The sequence below is a fragment of the Myripristis murdjan genome, chromosome 10, assembly GCF_902150065.1.
Source record: "Myripristis murdjan chromosome 10, fMyrMur1.1, whole genome shotgun sequence".
In the NCBI taxonomy this organism is placed as follows: Eukaryota; Metazoa; Chordata; class Actinopteri; order Holocentriformes; family Holocentridae; genus Myripristis; species Myripristis murdjan.
In genome coordinates this window covers 14,107,983-14,128,085 of record NC_043989.1, presented here as the reverse complement: position 1 = coordinate 14,128,085, position 20,103 = coordinate 14,107,983, and the positions used below count along the sequence as shown (strand labels likewise).

General features: G+C 40.5%; 1 protein-coding gene across 6 annotated transcripts in view; it reads left to right on the top strand.

The window, feature by feature from the left end:
* atp11c (ATPase phospholipid transporting 11C (ATP11C blood group)) overlaps window positions 1-20,103 on the top strand; it is a 58,444-nt gene that overhangs the window by 8,387 nt on the left and 29,954 nt on the right. For all 6 annotated transcript variants that reach the window (XM_030061749.1, XM_030061747.1, XM_030061748.1 and 3 more), the window contains exons 2-3: window positions 11,663-11,782; window positions 14,072-14,161. In XM_030061749.1, coding sequence (XP_029917609.1) covers window positions 11,663-11,782; window positions 14,072-14,161 — 210 coding nt within the window. The remainder of the gene's footprint in view (window positions 1-11,662; window positions 11,783-14,071; window positions 14,162-20,103) is intronic.

Below are 20,103 nucleotides of genomic sequence, written 5' to 3'. Positions count from 1 at the left end.
AATGGCATTCACACTGGTTGTACCCACTTTGTCAACTTTGATCCTAGTTGTGAAAGCAGTATTTTGTAATTTCCATAGTGTTGAGCTAGAAGTACAGGGGAAGTTTCAGATGTCAGTGTTTTCAACCATGAAGGATGTTTTAATTGCCCGGATATTTTTTTTTTTACCTGCAGCAAGGGGAAGCCAACTGAGCATGCTTCACTGAGCAAGCTTCTCCTTTTTCAGCTGAAGTTTTCTTCATGTTCTCATAGTTTTTCAGGTGGGTTAGGTGGTAGCAATTCAGTCATCTTGAAGCAAAATAATGCACATAACTAATACAGTAATATCAAACTAAGCAGGTTAGGTACTGGCACGCAGTAGTTCAGATGTATTCAAAATATGGGTACTTTTTTGGGGGGTAGTTATTAAGTGGTCTCAAAATAGAAGAAGCTAATGATAAAACAGGCGATGGAACATCATCTATGCTACTCAGAAGAAAATATGATATGATAGTGTTACCTGTAGAAGTGTGGAACTGCATGCGCCTGTGCTTTTGATTAATAATTGTCCTGCAGTATATTTCATACAGGCATCACATCAGGATTGTGAAATGATGCTTCCAGTTTATTTTGGCTTTTATAAAAGTTGCCAAAATGGGGCCGTGATGGTTGATGTTTTCTGAAGTCTGGAATCAATTACCATTCATTAGTGACACATTTCTCCAAAATTCTGTGGCACACCCTACAGCCCAAAATCTGTTTAAGATGTCTGAAGCAAGTTGGTATGAGACCTAGTGACTAAAGCGAAACCAAAGCCATTTTGAAAAGCAATGTGTTCATTTGTCTCATTCTAACCTAAAAATGAAGCATGAATAATATGTTATAAAATACTTATTTTATAAAATGTTTTCTAGTGAGACAGTTTGGTTCAGGGGGATAAATGTAATCAATTTTACTTGCTAGCTTTTTCTATAATTTGAATTTCATATTTGTTCATAAGAATATCCACTGAATATCCATTCCACTTTGATAAGAAAAAGCACTTTGTGCAGATTTTATACCCACTCTGATAAAAATACATTTTGAACTAATTTTGTAGTGCAAGAGTGTGTGAGTGCAAAAACTCGAGGGAGTGAATACTTTTTTAAAAGTCACAGTAATTACAAAATATGTCAGCTTGATGTTAGTGATGATAATCTCTGTGTTATCTATCTTGTCTGTAAAGGACATAGTGTAGTTTGTGCAAACCCACCTTGTCTGCAGCTTTTTCTGTCTGCGTATTGCAGACAGAAAAAGAACAGTTGAATGTAAAATCAAAAGTGAGAGATTTATAATAAGAATGTCTGTTTACAGCTCTACTGCGATGTGGACACAAGCGTCCCAGACCACCTCCGAATGCGTCCTGAGATCCGATCACTCAGGAAACACTGAGTACGCATTGCTGCTGTTTACACCTGTACTTAGAGGTGTCAGCTTGTATTCGGATTTCTCAGGATGGATGTTAATACCAGTGTAGAGGCTGGGAACAGCCTCAAAGAGAGAGCTAGCAAGCTGGAGAAGGACTGGCAGATGGGCCAGAGAGAGTGAGAAAAAGCAAGAGCGAAAGAGAGATGTAGAGTACCGCATTGACGGACAGCATTGACTCAGTGTGTGTGCCTTACCCCTTACGTTGAAACATTTATCACTCAGCTCTGTCGCACTAATAACAACTTTATGTTGCAGTTGGGCTGTTTCTATCCTTGTCATCATTTCCCGAAGCAGTTTCCAAGAGTTAAGGCCTTTGCTGTAGCTTATATTCTTTCATTTATTCATTCCATGGCTCTCAGAATACTATTAGCAATTTTTCACCGCAGCCCTCTCTTGTAGATGTGTCGACTCATTGGATTTCCCCTCCGTTTGATATTTGCCTGCCTATTTTACTTGTGTTTTTTCCCTACTGCTTCTGTCCTCCGGGGGTTTTCCTTTGTATGGGTTATCCTTTTTGTGACGAGAGGAAAAACTGCCCATCCAGAGCTTACACAGTACATTAAATGGCAGGTAAGGTTGACCTGTGATTACCTGCGATGCTAGGAGGGACTTCATATAATCTGATAGTGTAGAAGACACAGTTTGAGCAGGATGTAGTCAAGTAGTTAAATATTGATAAGGGAGTGTGAGGTTAGCCTGGCACACAAACACATGCATGCACACATGCGGCTTACTCTTTCCACTTCAGTGCATCTGAATGAGGAAGTATACTTAATACAGCTCTTTTTGCCCAGAGAAGCGTTTGAAACACATGATAAGGTCAAATGGGAATATAGCCTTGGCTTTGTAACGAGTGTGTCTTCTTGCTCTCTGTGAAGTCTGGTGCAACTGTTATTAGGGGCACGTGCAGAGCATAAAGAACTACAAGCATAGGTCTCTCTGCACACAGCTCCCTCACACCTCATTAAATGTGTCTAAGTAGATTTTCTAAGTGGATTTTTTTGAGGCTTAATGACACAGCTCATGCATTCTGCACTGAATGAGCTTTGTTTTTTTTTTGTTTTTTTGTCCCTTGTGCTGAAGTTACAAAACCAAAAGAACAGACCCTGCTCAGAACAAAGCCTAACCTACCTTATTCTTTAGGGCTTAATTTTTTCAATCTGCTTCAGCACTGCTGTAAGAAAAACTCTCAGCATCGACAATGCGCTGCTTGTTTGGTCACAGAATTTATTTGTGTCAGGGAAAATAATACTGTGTCACTGAAGCACCTGCAGCCACTCGCCTATAAATCATAATATCACTGTTCTTTGGAGTTTGCTCAGAGGTACTTGTCAAATGAAGTCACTTGTCAGTGACATCAAAGAAACATCTATGAGCACCATCTTTGAGATACATTTACACTGCCTCATCCATGCTTCACTTAATCCTTAGCACCCTTATAACTGGAGATGCAGCGTCACAACCAAAACTCACTTTGGCGTCCCGAGCAGTTGTAATGGCCAGCACAAATAAAAATTATTATCCCTGAGACAGGCCATAATAGAATGGCAATACTGATTTGCAATCTTGCAGACAATTATCAGGAACACCCATATTGATTTTTATTTATTGGAGATTAAGCTCTGTTCCTTATTGACCACTATAACCTGCATTCATTTTGTCACAGCTGACAGTCCTCATCCAGGCTGAAGCAGTATTGGTCAATTTGGTGGCCTTTAAACGATGTTTTTCTGTCATTAACATCAGTCATCATTAATCAGTCAGTCAATGAGTCAGACTTTATTTATATACCACTTTTCATACAAATACATGCAACACAAAGTGCTTTAAACAGTAACCCCCACTCGCCTGCCAAAGACAAAAAAAAAAAAACAAACAAACAAGGAGGAAACGCTGATAAATCTCATCAATTTACAATGAGGAAACACCAGAGGCAGGATTAAGAGCAATTAGAAATAGATAAAATTCAAAATAGTACAATACCTATCTACCTGTTAAAACTTCTGCATCTCATGTACTGTTGAGTCAGTGGTGTTTACATTGCACTAAGCTGCAGCAGTGATGTTCAGCTGTGCTCATAGTTAGGTCATGTTTGACAGGTTGTGTTGCAGTGTGGCTGCAGTGCCGTACTCACCTGCACAGCTCAAGGAGTAAGCCTAGCCTAGCCTACATGCATTTATTGTATTTTAAATTGGCACTGAGAAATTTCTAAACTGTGATGAACTTCTGAGAAAGGCAGTGCTTCATCTGACTGTCAACTGGAAGGGAAAAAAGGGAGATATAGGGGTGTCACTGTACTGTTTTTCACACTTTGCTGATGCATATTTTCCTGTTCACACTGGGGTGAGACTACATGGTACTGGTACTTTAAAGTGCTTTAAGATCATGTCCATCAAATTAGATTCATTGTAATGTCAGTGGTTTTTACTTTTGGCCAGTGGTTTTGAGTAATTTTTTTGCAAACCTCCATTTTGAATACAGGACATAACGGGCCCCAAGCTCATATGACATGCTACTGGGCAAGACAATTCAGCAATCCCCTTAGAAGGATCCTAATCAACTGGTGTATCATGTTTTAGCTGGCCCAGCTTTCTTTGCAGGCACTCGGCAAAGATGTCACAACATAATATAGGCAGTAGCTTTGGATACCATTTCTCCTGAATAATTTACCAGCCCACTCACCTGTAGGTCCTGGCCAAGTCTTTAAAAACACTGCTCTAAGCTATCTTTAGTAATTCTGTCTAGGGACAAGGACACTCAAAATGGCAAATTGTGGAATCAGAAGATAACACTCTTTACCCTATCCCACTTTGTTTATTGCAATAAAATATTTTTTCTTGTTTCAAAATGATCACCTGGACTGCTGAATGTAAGGGCCGACAATGTGTGAAAGCAAAACATATTATCATGTTACAATTATATCCTCACATTTATGTGTGAAGATATAACTGGTTCATTTACTCAGGTGATATTTGTAGACACTGGTGCAAATGTTGGAGTTGGTGGGATGGGAAAGACCCAGTGGCAATGGTTACATTTTGGTTATTTCAAAGTGAAGTTGATTTCTGGTTTGATGCACTCACATTGTTGTGTGTTTGCAGTTTTTCCCTAAAAAGCTGTCATGCATCTCCTGTGGCTCCATTAATATCAAATTATTCAAATCTCTATTTGTTTTTCTCCCCCTCTCTTTACATTGCTGGTGTAGGCTATGCATTATAGCTAGATGTATCAAGATTGTAATCATAATACAAACCTGACTACATTCACACCTTGGGCTCTATCTTGTGCCACCCGCTATCCGCTGCCACGACCCGCTACCCGCAAATTGCGGATTTAGGAACTTCCGCTATCCCTAAACGGTATCTTGCGCCACCCGCTACCCGCTCTCCGTTATGCCGACTGCATCATTTGCGCCTGGAGGTGCGTCGTGGGTGTGTTTCATGCGCTATCCCTAAAGTTGCTATCTTGCGCACACACTTTAGGGAAAGCGGATAGCGGGTGGTCCTGACCACCCGCTATCCGCTATCCCTAAAGTTTGGGCTGTTACGAGAGCGCGCCCAGGCGGCTTCAGTGCGCACCCCGACGGAGCCTCGCCACACACACGGTCGGACTGATACCGGGACGCCGCCGGAATGGACTGAGTATATTACTCATATAGACTGTTTAGAGGAAAGACTGTTTTAATTGGACACTTACGCCAGCACGTTTTATTGTTTTATCATAAGCCAGCAGCTGTGCTATATTTTTATTTTTAATATTTTATTTGCCCAATCTACCTTGTCAATAAATTAGTTTACACATAGTTCCACCTCTGCCTCTTGTGTGTGGTGTGTGACCCGGGGATTTTACTCAATCAGTACAACCTTGTGACACGTCCACTTGGACACATGTGGCTCCATCTCCCGAATTAACTCGCCTATAATATAATATATAATATGTATATAGCCACCTTGCTGTAGCCTCAGTAGAACCCCTGAGAAAAGCTACCTCCCTCTCTCCATCGCGGGTTTAGGATTTAGGATTTAGGATAGCGCATCCTGCCCTTAAAGGCAATGGCACCTGGCACACTGATTGGTTTAACTGGCGTAACGCCCAAAACACGCCTATCCATAATATAGCGGGTAGCGGAGGTGTTTTGCGGATAGCGGGAGGTGCACAAGATAGCAACTTTTACGGGGGAACGCCTCTTCCTAAATCCTAAATCCGCAAATAGCGGGTTTAGGGAGTCTGGCGCAAGATAGGGCCCCTTGTTTGGAAGAGTTCATACAAAGCAAAATTAGTATTATTATCATTATTATTCATTTTTTCTGAATTCAGATTAGAATCCCAATGAAATCAAAACTGTTGCCAAATAATTTCACATCATTATTTACACAAGACCCTATTTTTTTGTGCCTGTTATTGATAAATCAAAAATTCTAGCTTAGGGAACATTCGTGGAAGATAAAGGCGTTGGTCATGAAGCTGAGTATGGCTGTTCAACTATTTGTTTGTTATAGATCAATTCAGCCAGTGTTGAGATTGTGACAAAATGGGACAGGTTGCTGAATAGTGAGATGGTGTGACAGGACGCAATGTCATCAGACCAAAGTCATCATTGAGAGTTTGGCACTGGCTGAATGCTGCCTTACATTTCCTCTGCTCTCAATGGAGTGCCTTTTCCTGCTGTCCCAGCCTGTGCTCATTTCACAATGTGTGTATAATTTCATTTAGAGCATAATCTAATGTAAAGTTTCAAGCTCAGTCAATTCTCTAATGCACCGTTTATTTCCGACTGAGCAATTGCATCTCTGCTCAATTGGGCATTGGATGTTTGCTTTATTGATCCCCATCCGCATGTTGTAGCTAATGCATTTTCATCTAGCACAAATCCACAGTTTGGTATTGACATACTGGCACTCGACTGGAGGCCACTTTTGCTTAACTCTCCAACATCATTGGCTTTAAATTGCTTCATATGCCCTTTGACAATGAGGCAAAGATAATGCAATTAGTTTAACTTCTTCCTTACATTAGCATTTCTTTTCTGGCCTTGAGCTCACTGTTTTGAAGATGAGCATTGCGATCACGTATCTGCTCAAAAATGAATTGGCCCCATGGTTTGACCCTCATTATATTTTACAGTGAATTCTCCACTAAATCAATGACCATTCAATAGTTCTGCTCTTATCTTGAGCACCCTGGGGCATGGACCACTTCCTCTTTTAATATAGAATCTCATTCTCAGCATGAGTTATATGTGCCAAAGTGCTTGCGTTTCTTTTGTGAATTGTTTCAAAGGAACAGAGATTGCTTATGTGGTAGGTTTTGTGTTTGCTGAGTAAAAATACCAGGCCCAGGCTCTATGAAAACCAGTGTTTACCTAGTATGGCTGCGTCCTTGAGGCTGAGTTGCTTTAACAAAGCTCTCAGGCATTATAACTCCCAAAGAGATGGACACAGGTGAAAGATTGGCACTGGTGTATGCTAGTTCTCTAAAGCTATTGACTGTCTGGCATCTCACCCAGAAGTCCAAGCCAAAGCCCTTTGTGGATCCTATAACTCAAGGCTAATTTGTTTTGTAAATTGTTCCTTATTTGTACTGGGAAATTGGCTTTGTCTGAGTTGGCTTTTGAAATAATGATTGCTTTTTCTGTTCCCTCATTTTTTCTTAATGTTATTTCAGTTATTTTGGATGTATTGTCTGCATTATTGCAAATCTGAAAGTCTGCCATTAAATTTAGAATGCATTTTCAAAGTGCGTAGATTAAGGGTAACTATCTGAGAGAAATGAAAAAGGGTTGTCTGTGGGCGTGCTCTGGGCTTCTGGCTCCTTGGCGTGCCTGTTTTTTTTTTTTTTTCCTTTTTTTTTTCCTTTTTTTTATTATGGAAAACCTGGATGTGCTTATGTCCTTGGATCCTGTTGTACTTCCTCTTTTTTTCTCTCCCTGCCTTCATCTTCTGGCAGGCAGGCCCGTCCGGATGGTCCTGCCGGAGGAGAGTGTTTGTGTTGAGTGGGAAGGGGATGGTTGGTTTGACAGTCACACTGAGGTGTGAACACTGCTGCTCACGCATAACGGAGCATTATGTAACCTAAGCTGCCTGTTGGCTCCCCTTCCTCGGCCTGAACTCGACAGAAGACACGAAACTGACAGAATTTCACTGAGACAAGGACTTTGGTCTTCAGTTTGTGTTATTAGACGATTACGCAGAGGCACATGATTGCGTAACTTTGAGTTACGTAGGCTATGTTTTTGTGCCCTGTATTCATTAATTTGATTCCCAAATGTTTGAGGCTGTTCTTTGATCTAACCTGTCACTAGAAACAAGCTGTAGATGGATCACTCTCCAGGTAGCCTTTATTCAAGCGATCTGGCACTGGTCCAGGATCAGCCATCCATTGAGACCTAGCAGGGTTTTGTCCCACGGCCTGCACGACATTAGCCTGTGTATCTGATCCAACAGATCCCCTGGCTATGTAGCTTTAATTATTTACAGCCACAGTAATCGTTGCACAACTCTTACTTAAGCTTTGAATACAACTACATTTAAGAGCTGGTACTTTGGGGCTGTCACTTGAGCAGGGTGGTGTTGACTGGTGGAGGAGAGAGGAACTGAAAGTGTGCATAAATTTTTAAAAAGCTTGATCAGAGTAGTTGGCCAGTGACCGATCTGATCACTGATTGACAGACTTTATAATAATAGCCTATTTTGTGAAAGTGCACAGCAAGTGTAACTGTAGCACTGTGTGTGTAATGGGTTGTTCTAATGGCCATGTGACATACCTGGTCTATCGGTGTGTAAATATTATATATCATAGGTTTCATTTAAGCATAGTAATATTTACTAGGACTGTACCTGACTCAGAAATATTTCATTCAAATCAGATTAGGCCGTTCAGTACAACAATTCGACAATTCATTTTTAAAAAATTGGTTTATTTGTTTTTAATTAGACTTTTGGTCATTCAGAAAATGCTTTGGCGCAAGTTTCAGTTATGGCTGAGCAACATAGACAAAACTGAATATTAGAACATTTTTGACAGAAAACTCCAATATTAATGTTGTGATAATACTAAAGGGATCACTTTGGGACTTTCACAAAGTATTTACACACAACAGATTTTTGATAAACAGTCATCAGGAATGTGGATAGACTGACTAAGCAGGTGCAGACATAATAAACCAGCTAGAACAGGCTAGTAAGTTTTGATAATTGCATTCTTTTACTGTACAAAATTGGAAAAAAAACCTTCTGTGCCCACGCTGATAAGGCTGAAAGAAATGGCCAGTACATATGGGCAAAAACAAAAGAGGAAAAACTCCCACACATGATTCCCAGTGGCTTGAAAGACCAAAACAGCAGCAATATATTTTTTTGTTTTTAAATTTTATTAGTTTTTTTTTTTTTTTTTAATCTTAGCTTTTACTTTTCTCTGTCTTTCTACTGTGAAGCATCCTTTAAAACCAGAAAAAGACAATACTTAATGTAACAACATTACAATATCTGAAAAGTCATTTCACAATATTAATTTATTGCCCAACCTTAGTTTTAGTGTTGATAGACCATGTTAATGATAGTTAAAACAATCATAATAAGTTGTAAGGATTTGGCGTGTAATAATGCACTGTAATGCAATAATGCACGATGCAAAAATTTGGCAGTGTGCATCGTCATAGGTCTTTAACAAAACTAACAAATGGCAACACAGTATACACTGTAAGTTGTACTAATGGATACAAGCCATAATCAGTATTTGGGGAGTACAGAGTCTCTATTTTGAATGTCTCCTGCAAACAGTTTAACAAGCAACATAGAACAGGTGAAACAGGTGAAGGAGGCGCCTTTTTTGTCTGCAGGCAGAACGGGGGAGAGCCATCCTCTGCTCAGCAGGAGAAAAACCCTGTAAAAAGTGTCAGAGGCTGATATATTCTGTCAACAAGCGGGGGTAAAAATAGATTAAAACATTAAAATAGTTAAACAGCCTGACACATAATGTTTTGATGTGATTGACTCAACTTTTAAATTAAGTTTTGCAGTATTCAGCGGGATCTTGACTCAGCTTTTCGAAACACTGATCTATAATAAAAATAATATTGTAGAGCTATAAAATATTATAGATCAGTTTTAGAAATGAAAAAGTAGGCATGTAGTCAGTAGTCATGTGATTTAAGATAACACTTTTTTTTAAATGTAGTAAAACTGCTACAGCACATCTTGTTTTACAATCAAGTGTACAGTTCTCTACAGCAGGCCTCTAAATAAACAATTTTAATGTTATGAAGACAAGAACACAAAACATTTTTTTGCATTAATTATGTCCCAGAATTAAAAAAGGAATACTTTTCAATCATATTTTTTATTTAATTCAAATTTTGTTTGAAATATCTTGAGTATATCGAATCATGAAGCTTGTATCCTGAATCAAATGGTGAACTGAGTGAATCATTACACCCGTAGTGTTCATGATGATCATAATTATAAGCCTTTGAAATCTCAAAAATTTGTTAATACAGCTGCAGATCTTGATTGCTCGCAATTTTACCTGCAACTCAAATTGGCCTGTGTGCCAATTTGGCAACACAGAGTGTATTGTTACTATGGTGCCTTTGTCAGAATAATGAAACATAGTAACGAGACAGCACACACGCTCTGTTTGTTTTTTGCTGAACAAAGCTGTTAAAACTTGCTTCTTTATTCGTTAAACATTTGATAATTTACATTTTTTTGTTTAAATTGAAACAACTGCTTGAATCTCTCAACTGAGTGAGATTCTGTTATAGATAACTCAGCATGTTGACTTTAAGGGTGCAGCTATAATTACATTACTGTGCTCTTGACCACTGAGATGCTTACACACTTGCACTTCAAGCGCTGGTGTACCCTTAAAAGGACTGGAGGCAGGTTATAGCTCCCCTTATCTGTCTACTTTCACACAAGAGGTGGTAGGCTATAAGATTGGAAGGGAAGCTGAAAGTAGCAGTTCTGACCCATCAAGGATATTAGCTGTGTTGTTATCATGATGATGGTCTCACCCCGTGGTTGTCCAGCCAAAGCCCCAGGACTGTTGTGTAGGAGGGATGATGTCAGGAGGAAACTGAGGCTGCTGAAGGTTTAGTGCTGGCTCAGTTTTCTCAGAGAAACAGTGCTTTCGCCATGACAGAGATTGGTGGGTGTTTCCGTGTTTTTGTTAGTAGTGGGGGAAATGAGTTCAGTGAACTTTAATGTTAAGCCTCCCATCACAATGAATGACTCAGAATTATTGTCTGTGTTTCCTCACCTCTCTTTGTGGGCTGTCATCTGTACGATGTGTTTTGAGAATTAGGAAAGGAGATCAACCCAAACCAAGGCGTAACTAGGACCTGGCTTCTAACCCCTTGCTCTGTGATTATCCATATTCATCTTTTAAGGCAGAGGAATGTCCAGGCCGCTTCATGGCAAGTGGAGACCAGTATGTGCCTGTGCCTGCTGCCCCAGTCTCTGACGTCCTTCGTGTGTCGGATACACAATTAGATCTTTGTTTGAATGTGTATATGCGCATGCAAATGTTTATCATCCTGCCATTAGTGTGAAGAGAGGATAACCGTACCCGTAAATTTAAGCTCAGCATTATCCTCCCTGGCAACACAAATTTATTACTGGCGAATCGTGAATGACTGCCCACCTGAGAGAGAAGAAATGAAGATGTAGTCCCTTCTAATTCACCATTTTTGCCCACTGAACCTTGTCATATTTTGTTTTGTCCCCTCTATAACACATTGGCTTGTTTTCCAGTGGAGCGCTTTTTGAGTCTGTCTAATTTTCTGCACCTCACTGGAAATTCTTATAGTTTAATTCTTGACCTGTGGGCAGAATTTAGGCCTCATTAAACCAGAACATTTTAAAGGCCACAACAAATCCTTCATGATTAGAGCAGATTTGCTGCACCTGAAATAACAATGCACCAATGAAAACAGCTCCATTGTTTTCTTTGATTTACCCTGCGCCCCTATGCCTCACATGGTGGGACAAATGTTAATTTAGCTTAAAGCTATACTTTTTTTTAATGTATTTATTTGGTTTTTGATGTGATGTACCTTTCCTCTGTTGCTGTTATATTATGTTTGTTCATGAAATTAGGATGCCTCCAAGCTGATGTAGACCTCAAATCCTTCTGTTTTGAATAGGTCCAAGACCTCATCTTTTTCCTCTCTCTTTGTCTGTCTACCTATCCCTCTCTCCTCTTTTTCAATCCTCCAGCTTGGTGGTGATGAGAGACGGGTTGACAGTAGGACTATCTATGTTGGTCACCGGCCATGCCCTGCCACTGAGGCTTTTATCCCACCCAAGTTCTGTGATAACAGGATTGTGTCCTCAAAGGTAAGAAACACATACATTTACTGGTCCTAAATTCTCATCAGATACCATTGTGAAGTTTGCCAATATTTCTCTCTCAGCTGCTCTATGTATAATTTTCATTTGCCTTAGCCTACTTTCTTATATTTCCCATCTCGTATACCTCTTTTAATATTCAGATAATCACTGAATTTAATGAACACATATTAAAATATTTGCTCTAAATTAATAAGATTCATAAAAACACTAGACTGTTGCAGAGTGCACGCCAAACAAACATGCAAATATCCCAAAATAATGACACTGGCTCAAGCCCAATTCTTAGTTGTATTTTGTAATTCTAACACCAGATTGATATGTCCATTTTCCCATAGAAAAATCAGCTTGGACTGTGTTATTCTACTGAAACACAACTGTGTTAATGTTCCTGTTTTACAGCCATCTTTCTTTAGCAACATTACACATTTTATGCATAAATACATCCTTTGGAAAGTCTGTAGGACTATCCACAAAACTCTGACTTCCCCAACACTTGCTTGACCAAAGTCTCCCCTGAGTCAAGCTTTTTCTTGACCTTGTCAGCATTCTTTTCACTTCTGAACTGACACAAACACACACACACACACACACACACACACACACAGGCCCACACACTGGTAGCGTGACTGTAGCAGAGGAAGACGCCCGCCTAAGCCCAAACTGACAGGGTTCAGGTTGCATCAGAAACTCAATGAAGTGCCGCGCCACCAGTAATTTTCCCTAAAATTTCAGAAGCATGCTATGAAACATAACTATGGTAAATGACATGTAAATGTAAATATCATGAGTTTCTGTCACGTCATGCAACTAAATACTGATATATTTTCGAAATAGCACCCAACAAATGATCAACCAAATTTTTGTATAGAGCCATCCCCAGTTTGTTCCATCTTATCCAACTCTTTAAATGCAAATTGAACTCTACACGGTCCTAAATACACACCATCTCCTTTCTTTATTCCTCCTCCCACTGCCTCTCCACATGCTTGTCTTCCCTCCCAATGGAAAGCCATTATTTGTCTGTCAGGAGAGCACTGTCTTTGGCAGTGAAATACATAGCTTCTATTAATGTACTGGCAGGGTGGGCGATTCAATCTTTCCCCCCTGGCACTGATAGCTGCCCCCCTCCCCTAAATCTCTCCCTTTAGTCCCATGTCAGCAGAGGGCTGCAGGCCTGGGCAGGTGCCGGCTGGCTGGGTTATGGATATGAGGGGTGAAGGTGATGGGGAGGATGAAACAGTGTGAGAGGAGGAAGGCAGTGGGATTTATAGTGGTGCAGAGGGTCCCAGCGAGGACAGGCCAATCAATTGGCTCCTGCCAGTGTGTCAGTGTAAACAGTCTTTAATTACCCCGGCTGTAGTGTTTATGCTCCTCCATGCCGCTGCCCTCCATCATCCTGCTCCTTTTGCGCTCTCCAACGACCAATCTCCACCTCCCCTCTCTGCCTCTACTCACAGCTACACCATCACACTCATACACAGTTACTCTCATTGCTACCCCCCTTTTCTCATTATTCTCACTCTTTTTTCTTTCCAGCAAAATGAGGTGGGCCATTCTGCTACGGCTGCATTTCAACATTCTCCCCATGCAGATACTCCTCTTGATAACCAATGCCTTAGTGCTCTGTGTGTGTGTGTGTGTGTCTGTGTGTCTGTACATTTGTTTTTGCTTGTGTTGTTTGCCCTGTTTGCTGTGTGGCATAAACTTACCATCAGGGCATTTTTTCGCCTTCTCTCCGGGATTTTGGTAGATAAAAGTGTCGCCTCAGCTGCTATAGTATCAGCAGTCATGACTGCTCATAAGAACAGAAAAAACAACAACAACAAAAAAAAAACAAACATTTTAACAGATCTGTTGCCAACTTGATAACATAATCGGCTCTCCATTCAGTGCTGGCCAAATTAGGGAGATAAGTCGTTAATCCAAATCAATGGAATACCTGTGGGCCCCCAAGGGCCAGCTCCCTGGGCCATCAGCAGATCAGAGAGGTACCAAGCTATTGAAGTTGGCCTCCCTTCTCTACTCCCCTTCCCGAAGGAGACTACACATATGCAAGAGACAGTGAATATTGACTGCATATGATCCCTCTCCCTTTGCAGTGCCTTTCTACAACCTCCTTTTCTTCAAATAAGGTGAAAAACCATCATGCCAGAATGGGAAAATTACACAGCGATGAGTAGCATGAAAGAAACCCTCCACACACTGTAGTTGATCCTTTTGGTTCCTTTTCTCTGTCAGTTAATTGCTTCCTTCTCTTTTTTGTCTCCCCCACAGTATACAGTGTGGAACTTTCTGCCAAAGAATCTGTTCGAACAGTTTAGGAGAATTGCCAATTTCTACTTCCTTATCATCTTCCTGGTGCAGGTAAGGATGGTCCTTGTGAGTGAACCACCACAAGTGGAGATAAGATATTGTCAAAGATTGCCATAATTAATTTAAGGGTGTCTGGTGTGTGTGTGTGTGTGTGTGTGTGTGTGTGTGTGTGTGTGTGTGTGACTGTGAGACACTGCAAGTTACGCAGACATAAGCTGGAGGAGCTGAATATGTAAACACAAATGTCTCCAATAGTTGTTTCGCACTTTATCTTTCCAGCTCCCAACTACTAAGTGTGCAAAAGCCATGTGTGAATAGACCAGGTACAGATGTGGAGCATTCACAGCGAGGGAGTGTGTGTCCTACCTCCTGTCCTCTGGTGCATTACCCTGGTGCATTTCGGTGAAGCTGTAAATATCTGAACAGATTCAAACTTCCCTGATCAATAGCTCATCAGTGAAGCGTTGTTTTAACACAGACAGTGTGTCTTTCCTACCATAGTGAAGTAGACAAATGAGCTGCAACCTAATTTTCACCAAAGCGAGCTGTCCTCTGAGCTGGACAATTAACATTGATCTCTATGTACAGCTGGCTGTGAGTGTGCAGGGACCCTCTACGAAGTGCAACACTGAAAATGGACACTACAAAAATATTCAGCAACTTCACTTTTATACAATGCAGTGTCCCCAAAATCCCAGGTGCCACCCCTCGTCTAAACAATGTGGAGTATTTTAGGTTTGAAGACATCTAACACAGACAGTCTCTTTGGGTGTGTTACATGTGTGAAAGACCAACTCTGCTTATAGTCTGGACCTGATCTTCTGCATTTTGTGTGGAGTTCATGTGTGAAAATAGCTTTGGTGTGTGTTTCTGGATCTGTAAGTGTGACTGTCAGATCAGATGTGTGTGTGTGCTTGTTAGTGTGTGTGTAGGTGTGAATTTGATATTTGCATGTGGCTATGGCAGGTGTGAAACAGCGAGTGCATGCATGAACTCTGTGTTTGAGAGTTTGGGGTATGTTTTATATTTATATAGCAGGCATGAAATTATTGTTTTCATTCTGGGTGGGAGTACTGCCTTAAACTTCCCATCATTCTTTTACCACTAAAAAAGAAAAACATTGTAATGACCTGAAACAGTTCTGTAATGACCTAGTCATTTGGACACATGAAGTTGTACTAGCATAGATAATTTTTTATAGAAAACATAAATCCAGCTAGAATGTTCTCTTTTATGCCACACAGTGTTATCAGCATGTGCTCCACCACTGGGGCTTCAATAAACATATATTTGCTCAGTGGAGCACATCTGGACAGCCAGTGCTCTAGCTAAAACATTCAAGTTAGCAACCTATATAATGCACACATATGACAGTTTAAGCTAAGATAATCGGTCACTCACTGCTGTTGGTTTTTATGCAAGCAGGTAGTCGGCTTTACTCTTTTAGGCCGTGTCTCAGCTGCCACGTTCTATAGTTACATGAAATCCTATGGGAAGTGGCTCTTGCCAGCAGATGACCAAAAGCTCCCAGCTTTTTTGATGATGATTATGATGCTGATTTCATGATTAATGTCCAGTGAACATCCAATATGTGGAACTGACATACAGTACAGACCAAAAGTTTGGACACACCTTCTCATTCAATGTGTTTTCTTTATTTTCATGACTATTTACATTGTAGATTCTAACTGAAGGAATCAAAACTATGAATGAACACATGTGGAGTTATGTACTTAACAAAAAAAGGTGAAATAACTGAAAACATGTTTTTATTCTAGTTTCTTCAAAATAGCCACCCTTTGCTCTGATTACTGCTTTGCACACTCTTGGCATTCTCTCGATGAGCTTCAAGAGGTAGTCACCTGAAATGGTTTTCCAACAGTCTTGAAGGAGTTCCCAGAGGTGTTTAGCACTTGTTGGCCCCTTTGCCTTCACTCTGTGGTCCAGCTCACCCCAAACCATCTCGATTGGGTTCAGGTCCGGTGACTGTGGAGGCCAGGTCATCTGCCGCAGCACTCCATCACTCTCCTTCTTGGTCAGATAGCCCTTACACAGCCTGGAGGTGTGTTTGGGGTCATTGTCCTGTTGAAAAATATATGATCGTCCAACTAAACGCAAACCGGATGGGATGGCATGTCGCTGCAGGATGCTGTGGTAGCCATGCTGGTTCAGTGTGCCTTCAATTTTGAATAAATCCCCAACAGTGTCACCAGCAAAACACCCCCACACCATCACACCTCCTCCTCCATGCTTCACAGTGGGAACCAGGCATGTGGAATCCATCCGTTCACCTTTTCTGCGTCTCACAAAGACACGGCGGTTGGAACCAAAGATCTCAAATTTGGACTCATCAGACCAAAGCACAGATTTCCACTGGTCTAATGTCCATTCCTTGTGTTTCTTGGCCCAAACAAATCTCTTCTGCTTGTTGCCTCTCCTTAGCAGTGGTTTCCTAGCAGCTATTTGACCATGAAGGCCTGATTGGCGCAGTCTCCTCTTAACAGTTGTTCTAGAGATGGGTCTGCTGCTAGAACTCTGTGTGGCATTTATCTGGTCTCTGATCTGAGCTGCTGTTAACTTGCGATTTCTGAGGCTGGTAACTCGGATGAACTTGTCCTCAGAAGCAGAGGTGACTCTTGGTCTTCCTTTCCTGGGTCGGTCCTCATGTGTGCCAGTTTAGTTGTAGCGCTTGATGGTTTTTGCGACTCCACTTGGGGACACATTTAAAGTTTTTGCAATTTTCCGGACTGACTGACCTTCATTTCTTAAAGTAATGATGGCCACTCGTTTTTCTTTAGTTAGCTGATTGGTTCTTGCCATAATATGAATTTTAACAGTTGTCCAATAGGGCTGTCAGCTGTGTAGTAACCTGACTTCTGCACAACACAACTGATGGTCCCAACCCCATTGATAAAGCAAGAAATTCCACTAATTAACCCTGATAAGGTACACCTGTGAAGTGAAAACCATTTCAGGTGACTAACTCTTGAAGCTCATCCAGAGAATGCCAAGAGTGTGCAAAGCAGTAATCAGAGCAAAGGGTGGCTATTTTGAAGAAACTAGAATATAAAACATGTTTTCAGTTATTTCACCTTTTTTTGTTAAGTACATAACTCCACATGTGTTCATTCATAGTTCTGATTCCTTCAGTGAGAATCTACAATGTAAATAGTCATGAAAATAAAGAAAACGCATTGAATGAGAAGGTGTGTCCAAACTTTTGGCCTGTACTGTATCTTGACAATTGCATAGTGTTGGCAGAGGTATGTGAGTGTTTTTTTTTCTGTTTTTTTTTTTTTTGTTTGTTTGTTTGTTTTTATTTTGTTGAAACAAAGTTCAATTTTTCGGAAAAATGGCCTGTAATTTTGTCAGCCACTTGTTATTAGCCAACCCATCACTGTTGGATAAAGAACTCCATTACAGTAGTGTGTCAACATCAGCTGCAACTTTTTTTTTTTAATAATATCAGCTCAAAAAACAGTCTCAGCAGTGCTTTCTTCACTCAAAAACAGATTGGTGCTGCTGAGAAAACAAACAAACAAACAAACAAAAAAACAACAATGCACAGTGTGAACACTGCCCTTACCTTTTAAACTTAAATTTATACTCCTTACATCATCATCAAATGTGAAGTTTGTCGATAGAGGATGTTCTCTCTGCCCACTTTGACATTAGGTGGGGTTTAAATCTCAAAGGTTCTTGCTGCTTGAAGTAATGGCATAGTGATCATCATTATAAATAGTGATTTCCATCATGCCGGTCTGTCTTTACATGGTGGCCTCGGGATTCTCTCTATCTCTCTGTATCTTTCTGTGTTTGTTTGTGTTGTATCCCTGTTAGTGGAATCTGTGAGTTGGCTAATAAGGCTGATGAAAAACAAGGCATGCATCCTTATTCCCCTGCTCCATACCGTTAGATGATCTCTCCTCTCGTCTCTTCTGCTCTGCTCTGGGATCTGGATGTTGTCGATGGGTGAATGGAAGAGGAGAGCAGAGTTGTTTACTTACATCTGTTCTTGTTCTTCCGTTGCCCCCTTTTCTGTCTCCATTTCTCTGATCTGTGGAGATGGAAACTAACCTCTCCATCTCCAGCCGTAACCTAAACTAAAGAGCCAAGCATTCTCTCCAGTGTAAACAGGTGCTGGTGTTTTGGCCCACTCAAGTGGGGCTTTCTGTCTCTGGTAGCATTCTGACTGAATGAGCTCACTGAGCGACTGCTCCCCAAGGCCCAGTGCTGTGCTAAACTCGGCAATATCTGTGTGGTGCTGTCATCAAGTAATTCCATCATCCTCAATCCAATAGCAGATCGATGGCAGCACTTATTTTTCTTCTCTTCCTTGTTTCCTCCTTTATTTACAGTTGACTCTTTAATAAAACTGGCAGGCATACTGAAGATTAACTGAAACCAGCTCCACAAATATTTTACCAACCAGTTGGTATGTTTGGTAAATGCATCTTTCCAGTGCAGTCTGATGTGTGTTTCTTTCATTAGAACCACTACTACTAGTTGTGGCTATAAATTAAAGAAATTAAAGAAGAACTTTAATTTAAAGAAACTTGAGGATATTGGTGATCCCTTGAGTCCCTTAGTGGTACCTGAAACGACAACTGACTACATATTCCCTCGTCTGCAGATTGCGGAGAAAAGCCAAATACATAAATAGAAGAAGAGGTGTGAAATTGTATAATGTAAAATGAATAATAGAAGAGATTATAAACTTGTGTAAGCAAGCAAATTATTTTTCTCACAGCATAAGATGTGTTTTACTGGAAGCCAAATTCAGGTCAGCCAGTCCATCAGTTAGTCACACGATTCTCTCTCACCTCATATTGAGTGATGCTCGCTCTGCTGGTGTTACAGTCTTGCTAAGCTTGGTGACTGCAGTGGCTGATTGGAGTGCGACAAAAAATATTTTTTTTCCTGGTGAATATCACAACTAAAATGAGATACCAAGGCCAAATGTTATTATTTGTGTAACATGTGGAATTGATTAAGTTTGCTAAATGCAAAGGAAATGCCACACTCTCCTTCTGTATTTAGTGATGCTTGGTGGCTCAGTGTTGGTATAAAATGTGTGTTTGCAACTGTGGCGATTAACATTTGTGGGACAAAAACATTGTTTGCCCATGGAAAATTTAGTCGCTAGTAGATTAAGCTAGTAAATCAGCTTTTTTTCGAGTTGTGGTAATTAAGTTTGTTAATTAAGTTGTGGTATTTAGGTTTCTAGATATTTCTTGTTTTGATGGCGTGACTGGTGATCCATGCATGTGTTTCTGGGCATGGATGTTCTGTGTAGATGAGTGAGCTGGGGCTTTTCTGACAGAGTACTCAGCAGCTTTGTTTCCCCATGTTCTAACTTAATTAGTCAAATTCTCGATTTTCCAATTCAGCCATTATTTTTTGCGTCAATTTAAAAAAAAAAAAAAATTAGAACTAGAAAATGCGCTTAGTAGAGCTCGGACCTCAACCAAGGAGGCAGATCTGTGTGTAACGTCTCTGTTCCATCAACTGGTCAGATCTGATACGCACATTAAAGTCAGTTGAACCACCTACACTAGTTGCGTTACGTTTGCAGCAACTAGACTGATCTGAGACAGATGGTGCACTCAGCAGAGCAGTGGTTCTCCTCCATTCATTTTATTTTTATAACATGAAAACCGCGATAATTAAACACATTTGGAGTCTTTTACCAACAACTGAAATGATGAAAGTGTGACCTGTCATTTTATTCAGTACTACTTAAATTGTATTTTTATAGCAGAGTTTTAACATTGGAGTATATGACACTTCCATGTCTAGTCCCCGCATGACATCAGTTAACCAAATATGGTGCCGAGGCGAATTGCAACCTGGTCATAGTTGCGTTTCTGTTTGTCCTTGCTGTATCTTTTGGCTGATTAGCGTGAAAATTTAATCATCTCTTCCTTGGTTCAGGACCAGCCTTTCTACAAAGTTTCATGCATATCTGTTAAGATGCTTTTAAGATATCTTGC